Consider the following 9987-nt stretch of genomic DNA (forward strand, 5'->3'; position numbering starts at 1 on the left):
AAATGTAGGAGGAGGCTTTTCTTTTCCTTTGCAGTTCCGTGTGCTAGATATGTCAGAGGCTAGATACGTAAGGTACAATTTACAAGCTTTGTTAGGTACTAAGGTAGGTTGTTACAAACAAGGACACAAGTATTGCCATTATGCTGTTCGTTTGCCCAGTATTTTCCACCAGCGTTAAAGCACTGGTATCATATCATCCCTAATGACATTGCGCTATTTGTGTTTTTATCATTTTGAGCTTTTACTTTCTCTTCTGCTGGATCTTCTCCTCGAGAATCTTGACGTGGTTAGTCAGTCGGGTGACGGAAGCTTGCAGAGTCTGGTCAATGGTTTTATTAGCAAAGCTTTTCGATTTCATAATGTGCTCCGAGGCTGTAAGAAAGGTAGGGAGGAAGTGGGAGAGTAAGAGCTCAGTAACCACGAGGCATCCCAAGAACTAAAGATTAAGATAAGCTCGTTGGGCAGGTAGACATACGTAGATATCCTCGGTAAGCAACTCGTTGGATGCCTTGTACTCCTGAAGGACGTAGCTGTAGACGGCACCGCCGGCCAGGACGCTGCCAAACAAGAAGCCGAAAAGACTGGGTTCCGGGTTAGCAAGCTTGCAATTGCAACCGCATCGCAGCTAAGAACATACCCTCCTCTGAAGGCGCCCATGGGCTTCCGCGCAGGCAGGGGGGCAGAGTCGTTCAGACGCCGAGCCGAGGCGTGGAAGCTGCGCGACGAAAGCGCACGCGCGAGTATTCTTGACGATGCTGGTGTGAGCATTGCGGGCTGTGTGGCGAGGGAGGAGAGGTTGCTTTGGTTTCGTGGTGGAGGGGACACTAGAAGGGACAGGATGAGAACTTGGAGTCGAGTTTCGCTGCTATGGGGGAATTGGGAGCTCACATGAGTTTGGATTTTATGGTTGCTGGACCAAACGTCTTTGGAGTTCTTGCAGCTTGAGAGGGATTGATGATGCTACCTAGCACTATATCATAGCGAAGACGTGCCCAGCTTTGCGGACATGGCGGATTACGGGTTGTTCCGGCGCAGGATGGCCCGAAGAGCTAGAGCTGTCGCCACTGACAGTTTTTGCCCCACGGGTTAGTTGATGTAACCCTTGACTTGCATCTTGCAGCCGGCTGTTTTTCGTCAAGATTTCCAATTGATTTGATTGAGCATTACGATTTTCTCTTGAATGCGACGGGATGCTGCCCTGAGGGCTTGATTTGTGTCCTGTGAGGCCATTGCGTTCATCCGGAGCTTGCCATTTTCTATTTGCTTTCTTCTCCCAAGACTCTCTCTACCCACTACCGAGACCGAGCACACACGACGCGACATGAACAACTTTGGCGTCATCGAGCTCGCCAGCGCCAAAACGACTTCGGCCCCCGGATGGGCCTACGTTCCTGATACCGGCGCCCTGCCTGGAGCCAACGCTCTACAGCCGGCAAACCGGAAGCGAGCTCGCAATGCGCCCGCGGGCGTGACGGCCGGCGACTTGACGGCGCGGCAGGAGGCCAAGATCCGGAAAGAAATCGAAGCGCTGGAGAGAGATGGGGGCAAGGACAATTCGATTTCGATACCTGCAAAGAGCAGCAAAGGTGCGTAGACACGCTCGGTGCACATATCAGAGGGGGGATTTCAGAGGCTCATCAGATGTTGTGTTTGTAGCTACTGGAAAGTACACGCCAAACGTTCGAAAGATCTTACAGTCGCAAAAGACGTTTTCAAACCACCTGGACGACTTCCTGGCTCTGCAGGCACAGGCTGAGGGCGGCCCAACTGCGGCGAGCAATAATCGGCCTACCAACACCAACGCCAAACGTCCAGCCGGCAAACGAGACGCTACTGCCACACCTACTGCGACTACCAAGCCGTCGTCGGGCATACAAGAAGAAGATGTGACAATGGCGGATGCAAACCTGCCCCCGGTATTGGTAGGATCGTACAGGCCGCCACCAACTGCGCATCCTGGCGACAACGATCCGCTCCTGGTATCTCGTATGCCCGAAGTGCCATCGGATGAGGAACTAAGGAAGCTGCTGGCTCACCCACCGCTCACATACTACGAGGCCAGAGGCAAATGGGAGGACAACTACCCCACACGTGTCTTCTGCGAAGTTTGCGGATATTGGGGACGGGTGCGGTGCATGAAGTGCGGCACGAGAGTTTGCGCATTGGACTGTATGGAGACGCATAGAGAGGAATGTGTGACCAGATATGGGCTATGAGGCACTGCCGCCCTTTGAAATGATGGTTGATTGGAGATTGGAAGATGTAGGGATGCATCTTGTCAGATTTTGACGAGGTCATGGTCGACAACTGAGGAGCGAGGCTATGATATGACGGTTTTGGGATTGCATTCCACGGCGTTTTGGACGGAGTTTTTGGCATAGGAAAGCGTGGCACTGATACCCAGTCTATTTGGAACGAGGAATTCACACTCAGTTGATGCTTACTTGATTGTCTATGAGTCTTATCCTCCATGTCTTCATCCTGGTGGCTCCGATATCCGGCCCAGCTCACGTCAGGTGTAGACGTATGGTGACTCAGGAATTGGGCAACGAATCCTACAGATTAAAAAGAAATTGCACCATGAAAGTTAAAATTAATATAGACTGCGAGTGTCGGATGTAGTTGATTATATCCGTAGCAGAAGATAGCTGTAGGGGCTGCGTTTACACTGCGCCTTTGACTCAATAGCCCCCCTGGCTAAAAAAGAGTCCGAGGATCTCCCGCGTGCAACTTTGATTGTGAGTCAACCCCACCTCGCGCCTAACGATAAAGTACTAAACTAAGGGTATTCCTGCCCCTCCATTCGAAAGGCCAAACAGCAGCCTTCTTCAACGCCATTCGCAACGAGAAAGGAATATCGCCATGTCTTCCGAGCAAGTTGATGCCCCCAAGGCGGCCGAGGGCGCTCCCGCCCAGAACCTTCCTTCACGGCCCGCGAAGCAGCCCAAGGAGAAGAAGGCCGGCGGTGGAAAGGCTTCACTCGAGGTTTGTTGGCCTCGACTCGTCTCGACTCGACTCTTTTCGTTTTGCAAAGAAACAATTCGTGCTAATATAGATCTTGCTATTGTAGCTGCCGGTTCTCCCAGAATTCATTCAACACCGTATCGCCATCTTCGACAAGATCAAGGCCAAGCGCGACGCCGAGGCTGCTGGTTCGTTTTCGCACAGGATATTCGCTGTCATGTATATGTGGGAGGTGCTAACGAATGTGTCTTTTGCAGCCAAGCCTCGCGAGGAAATCACCATCTCCATGCCCAATGGCAAGGAGGAGAAGGGTATCGCTTGGGAGACCACTCCTGGAGCCATTGCCAGGGGCATTTCCAAGTCCTTGTTCGAGCGCACCGTCATCTCCATGGTTGATGGCGAGCTCTGGGATCTTACGAGACCCCTTGAGAAGAGCTGCAAGCTCGAGCTGATTGACTTTGAACACGAGGAGGGTACGTTGCGGCGAGAAACTCTATCAATTATGTTGGGGGTTTTAATATAGAATCGCATGGCGCTGACTGATCTGGGGGGATAGGCAAGAAGGTCTTCTGGCACTCTTCAGCACACGTTCTCGGCGAGGCTGCTGAGAAGCGATTTGGCTGCTACCTCTGTAACGGTCCCCCCACCACCGACCCTCCCGGATTCTACTACGATATGGCCAACATGGAGGGGTAAGGAATCTTCCTTGGGTCTCTGAAAACATGGAAGCAAGTTTGCTAACCGCTCCCTCTAGCCAAGTCGTGCAGGAGGAAGACAAGAAGGCCTTGGAGACGCTGGCCAACTCCATCATCAAGGAGAAGCAGCCCTTCGAGCGTCTAGAAATGACCAAGGATGAGCTCCTTGAGATGTTCAACTACAGCAAATACAAGGAGTACTTTATCAACCAGCGTGTTCCCGACGGCACCACGAGCACAGTCTACCGATGCGGCCCTCTCATCGATCTTTGCAGAGGCCCTCACGTCCCCACCACTGGAAACATCAAGGCATTTTCAGTTCTCAAGGTGAGATTCTTGCCAGTCCAGTAGTCAGCCGTTTAGATTATGGGTTTGCTAATTCTTTTGTCAGAACTCTGCCGCATACTGGCTTGGCAACAGTGCCAACGAGTCCGTCCAGAGAATTTCTGGTGTCTCATTCCCCGATAAGAAGCAACTCGAAGAGTACAAGACATTCCTCGAGGAAGCAGCCAAGCGCAACCACCGAAAGATTGGTCTGGAGCAGAAGCTCTTCTTCTTCGACGAGGTTTCACCTGGTTCTACATTCTTCTTGCCCCACGGCACAAGAATCTACAATGCCTTGATGGAGCTGATCCGTGGCGAGTACAAGAAGAGAGCATTCGACGAAGTCATCAGCCCCAACGTTTACAAGTCTGACCTGTGGAAGACATCGGGCCACTGGGGACATTACGCCGAGAACATGTTCACCTTTGAGGTTGAGAAGGAGACATACGGCCTGAAGCCCATGAACTGCCCTGGCCACTGTAGAATCTTTGCCCACTCAGACGTCACTTACAAGGATCTGCCATGGAGGATGGCTGATTTTGGTGTTCTTCACCGAAACGAGTTCTCTGGTGCCCTCACTGGACTTACCCGTGTGCGCCGCTTCCAGCAGGATGATGCTCACATCTTCTGCACGGTCGACCAGATCCGTGACGAGATTGTGGGGGCCTTTGACTTCCTGTACGCCGTCTACGGCCTGTTTGGCTTCTCCTTCAAGCTGAAGTTGTCGACCCGACCAGAGAAGTACATCGGCGAGATTGCCATCTGGGATATGGCCGAGAGCAAGCTCAAGGAGGCTTTGGACAACTTTACAGAGAAGATTGATTCCAAGTGGGAGGAGAATCCTGGTGACGGTGCTTTCTACGGCCCCAAGATTGACATTACGGTGTACGATGCTCTGCGACGAGAGCACCAGTGCGGCACGATCCAGCTCGACTTCAACCTGCCTCAGCGATTCAAGCTGCGTTACGTTGCCGCCAAGGACGAGAGCAGTGCCAACCAGGACAGCAACGACCCCGAGCTGCCTGTCGGCTACGCCCGACCCGTCATGATCCACAGAGCTGTGCTGGGCAGCTTCGAGCGAATGTTTGGTATTCTTACCGAGCACTTCGCCGGCAAGTGGCCGTTCTGGCTGAGCCCCCGCCAGGTCCTGGTCGTTCCTGTGATGCCTGCTGTAAACGAGTACGCCAAGGAGCTTCAGCAGACGTTCCAGGAGAAGGGCATTTACATCGACGTTGACCTGAGCAGCAACACCTTCCAGAAGAAGATCCGCACGGGCCAGTTGGAGCAATACAACTTTATCTTTGGTAAGCACACACAAACCCTTATCAGCACAGATGTAGATATAGGATGATTAGGAATACGTGAACCACTTACTAACAGCAACTTCTTCTTTTAGTCGTCGGAGCCGAAGAGGCCTCCTCACGCACCGTCAACATCCGAAACAGAGATGACCAGAGCACACAGAGCAAGGGAGCGCTGATTCCTGTGGATGAGGCACTGGAGAAGCTGCTGGCTCTGAAAGGAGAGAGAAGGCTTGTCAACGGTATCTGAGTGAATCGTTGGGCACGGAATGTGAGCGAGCGTGGGGGTTGCAGCAGATACGATGTCGTCAGAGCACTATACGCATGGCCTTTTGCACGCACACGTGGCAGCTACAAGCAAACCGCAAAAAGAAAGAGCAAAAAAATGATGAAAAATGAATACCACCAGCTGTTCTGGAGCACTGTGCAGAGTCTCTACCTACCTACCTTAGTACGAGCACTATTAGAAGGAATAAACCATATGCTACTACTGGCAACATGGCCACCATATGCGGGAAAGTTACGGCATCCAAGCAAGCAGACTACAAAGTAGTGGGGGCCAAACGCCGAAGCATTAGAGCCAGTGGTATATGAATGGACAAATGAAAAGACGAGCCTGAGAAAGATTTGCTGAGTCGCGTGATGCTGCAAGATTGGTGCAAAAGGGAAGCCCGGTTGGGCCTTTATGGCCATCCTGCCGGGCTGCTCTGCGTGGTGCGAGTGCATACGAGCAGAAGCTCTTTTGGTAAAGGCACGCCCCCTGTTCTTGATCTCATTTGCCATTTGTTTTTCTCTTTTTGCTATCCCTTTGGGCTACACGTAAGCCGCGTGTAAGTCGTCCTATTCCGGGGCCGAGCAAATGTAATAACACCTGCGTCACGGCGTGCAGCTCGGTAAGTGTAAGTGGTTGGGCTTGGTGTCACAGGGTAAGGCAATGTAGGCTTATTTGGGGGGGGGCTTGTTTTTTGTTTGCACGGGCGTCTTTCTTTCCCCCTCCTCCCATTTGGGTAAAAAAAAATCTCACAAATGAAATGATAATAAATAAAGGCGCGCGGAACCCGCACGTTGCGGCGGGCGAGGGCGTTGATAGGACAAAAGGCGCGGGTAATGTGAGATGTCAGTTTGGGGGTTAAAGGGTTAGGGGGGGGGGGGGGGGGTTCCCGTCTGACTTGATTGTGTGAAGGAGAGAAAAGGGTGCTTTTTTTGTTTCTTGTAACGCTAGGGAAATACGATGCTGGTGTTTTGCAGGTTTGGGAGTTTTTTTCGAGTAGTGTTACTGAGAATTTGATATTATGTACTACTGGTACTACCTACACATAAGAAGACTATTGAAAGTATGTTTCCGTAGGGTGTATGACGGGAATATCTAGTGCAAGGGGGGATAACTAGCGAACGTGACAGAACGGGCGGGCGGGAACGGGATGAGACGGACCGCTGGGGTTTCTTTTGTTTTGGTGTGAAGCTCTTTTTTTGGGTAGCTGTGCAATGGATAGTTTGGAACCTGGAGCAGCGGTTGTCCGTTTTGGTATCGACGTACATACTAACTCATACAAAGCAGGGTGGCAACAAGAGAGAGAGAGAGAAGTGTAAAAGGTAGTACATAAGGTAGGGTAAGGCAGGGGTGTGTGTGTGTGTGTCTGTTATTACTCCGTAGCGTGGGAGGTTTTTTTTTCTGCTTTCCTGAATTGATGACACCTCTCTTTTGGTATTTTCTTATTTGGATTTTTTGTTTTCGTAGTCTGCCTCGCTCGGGGCTTTTTCACCCGCGGGTTTCTGGAGAAAGTGGATAGTTCGGCGAGGTGAGATGCGCTACGAGTGAGTGAGTGAACGAGGCAGAGATGAGAGAGAGAGAAGATGTTCATGGGCGGGCGTGATGTGTCACATATGCGGGACGAGATACAAGGACAAGGACAACCTCTGTAAAAAAAAAAAAAAAAAAGGCTTTCTTGTTTAGGGAATGTTCTCCGCGGTTTGGGGCGGGAAAAAAGGCCGCAGTGGTTGGATTTGTAAAATGAAGGGGAAGAAAAAAGGAAGCCATCCACGTTCTTTAAAGGTACTAAGGTAGGTACTGAGGTATAAGGTATAGTACTACCTCTAAGGTAGTAGTAGTACTAGATACAAGTAGAGTGAAGTGAAAGGTTTGGTTACATTATTGCTCTGTAACAATACTGTAGATCCTGTCTTAAATAATTCCTTTGCAACTGTAATAGGAAGTGAGGAGCGTGACTAATTTATTGCTCGATTACTATTACCCGCGGAGAAACTATAGTAGAGTAAAAGGATTTATGATAAAAAGGACCATCACAGGTAGGAGTTGGGCTGGTCTTTTGAAGAAAGTAAAAAGACAACCCGAGCAAAGAGAGTGCCTAGAGAAACATGACGGACGGATTACGGGGCGCGAAATAAGCCCGAGGAGCGAAGCGGCCTCGTAGGGGGTTTCGAACGGAGGACGGTGCAGATTGGAAGTGATTTTGAGAACCTAAGCTCATTCATCCCACACCCAAGTGAGTTGTCGCTTCCATCTATCTTGTGTACAAGTAGTTTATTATCGTATTACGTTTTGGGAATTTGGTCCCGCCTCTGAAAGTGTGTGTGTGTGTATGAGCCTTGGATGATGACATGGGGGAGCTTGATGCCCTCATGCAGACTGCCGCGTCCGGTCATATGTAGGGGCCATGTCATGGACCAAAGGAAAAGAATGAAGGAAAAAGAGATGCAGTAGACGGACGGAGAGGAAGAGACACACAGAGAGGAAGAGACACGCAGAGAGACGCACAGACAGACAGACAAGGCCAAAAAAGCCCATCATCCCACATGCTCCCAAGGCAACGCAACCCGTGGGTACGCGAAAAGCCGGGACGGGGGACTGGGCCCTTTGGGGGGAGCGGGCAAGGGCCATGGATGTACTGTAACTGTACCTGTCACGTAGGTATGGTATGGTATGGTATGTAGGTACCTGGTATATGATTATGATTGCGGCGTTGCCATATACTGGTTAGGCTTGCGATAAACTGGCGCCGCATGGCATTGATGGAGGCGCTCCAAACAGCCAATATGTTCCACGGTTGTTCGGGGCTGGAGGGGGATGGAGGTTTCTTTAGCCTTGAGCCGGAATGGCACAGCTCCGCTTCGGGATTTCTTTCTTTTCTTTTCTTTTTTTGCTGCTTCTTTGTTACTTGTTAGCCGGGCGACTTGAGTGCATGAAGGAGAGGAAGAATGAGGCAAGAAGGCGAGGAAATACACGTAAAAAGGGCATTTGTGATGTTAGGTAGGTAGTTTGACCTAGTGCGAGCAGTATCATAAGGTATCAAAGGCTTGATGCTGCTCAGCTGCTGACCAGGGTACTGTTGTCTGCTAAGAGGATAGAATACCTAGCAGCAGTCCCAATCTACCTGCGGAGTACAGCTCCGTATGTATCGCATATCGCTTTCTTGGTGTTCCGTTCATGTCATTTGATAGTACTGGATGGAGTGATTGGCAAAATTAGTAGGCATCGGCTGGATCGATGCTCAATGGTAGCAAAGCGGCTTACCGTCCGCCCATCCTATACGGAGTGTCACAAGCACGCACCAATGGCAACGGGTTGATGTGCGACTACGAGTTACCATGCAAAGTTAGTGTCCACTGGGGCACGCGGAGAAGACGAGCGCTAGGGCCCTCTCCTCTCTCTCAATACTCTATCTAGACTTGGGCTTGAGCGGTTGTCAACATGAGGCCGTGATGCTGTGCGGAACGGAGCACGGAGCGAGCACAAGTACGAATACATAAGGTACGTGTGTGAAGTACTTGTACAGTGATGGCTGCATCGGCCAGGGGGGGAATCAGAATCAGAATCATGGGCCTCCACGGCTGTTCGACTTGAACTTGCTTTCTCCAGGTCCAGGGAGGGGTCAAGGCTAGAGCAGAGACCAGACGGGCATGTTGGTGATGGGGGGGGGGGGGGCTTTTCTTCTTCCTTTGGGGGGGCCGAAACCGACACAGGCCATAGGTCATCTATCACAAACTACAGCGCGACCGGTGAAGGGAAAATTGGATCCTGTATGCGGGCAGGGCTGCAAGGTGGCACCCCTTATGGCCAGGATGGCGAGCGGGACCCTCCAGCTGGACGGCCGATGCAAGTTGAGGCAGCGTGGCGGCTTGTGATATCACGGCATGCAGCTGCAGTGAAGCCCAACAACTTTTGGTTTTTTTTCCCCTTATTTTATTTCGACGCGATGTGATGCAACGGCTAGGGGGAAAGAAGAGGACACGTTTGGTTGGAGGAGCCCCGGATGAGACAAGCGACAAGAGACAAGAAGGCTTGCTTCCATGGGACTCGGACTTTGGATGGGCGATTGTTTGGACGGCCGAGGCTGAAGAGGCCATGGCAGCCATTCGAGATGGGCGGTACGGACGTGGCAGGGCGCTAACACGCAGATGCAGGACTTTGCAGGCCAAGGCCTTACCGGACGCGTACAAGAGCGACAAGACGAGACACAGACAGAGCCAGAGCCGGACATGAGCGTGGGCGTGCGTGGCTGTCATACATATTCCCGCAGCGCTGGATATTCCCACAGTCTGTCTGGTGTCTCGTCTCGTCTCGTCTCGTCTCGTCTGAGCTGCATCATGACCCAAACGAGAGCCTCGGGCGGTGACGAGCATTGGGGGCATGGCATGTACCGATACCTGGAGGCGCCGGGGGGGGGGGGGGGGGGGGCTGGTGC

At 51.6% G+C, this 9987-nt stretch overlaps 2 protein-coding genes across 2 annotated transcripts; one reads left to right on the forward strand and one right to left on the reverse strand.

The window, feature by feature from the left end:
• Positions 1-241: 241 nt before the first annotated feature.
• Triagg1_4590 (uncharacterized protein) lies at positions 242-768 on the reverse strand (the record flags this gene model as incomplete). Its single annotated transcript, XM_062899010.1, has 3 exons — positions 242-319; positions 476-581; positions 638-768. 3 exons carry the CDS (start codon positions 766-768, stop codon positions 242-244), a joined length of 315 nt encoding a protein of 104 aa, XP_062756607.1.
• A 553-nt stretch (positions 769-1321) lies between these two features.
• On the forward strand, positions 1322-5534 carry Triagg1_4591 (uncharacterized protein; the record flags this gene model as incomplete). The annotated part of the gene is made up of 9 exons (XM_062899011.1): positions 1322-1586; positions 1657-2169; positions 2689-2738; positions 2785-2985; positions 3071-3437; positions 3521-3656; positions 3719-3986; positions 4051-5287; positions 5380-5534. 9 exons carry the CDS (start codon positions 1322-1324, stop codon positions 5532-5534), a joined length of 3192 nt encoding a protein of 1063 aa, XP_062756608.1.
• Between the last annotated feature and the right edge of the window lie 4453 nt (positions 5535-9987).

The sequence above is a fragment of the Trichoderma aggressivum genome, assembly GCF_033847375.1.
Source record: "Trichoderma aggressivum f. europaeum strain CBS 100526 chromosome Unknown scaffold_014, whole genome shotgun sequence".
In the NCBI taxonomy this organism is placed as follows: Eukaryota; Fungi; Ascomycota; class Sordariomycetes; order Hypocreales; family Hypocreaceae; genus Trichoderma; species Trichoderma aggressivum.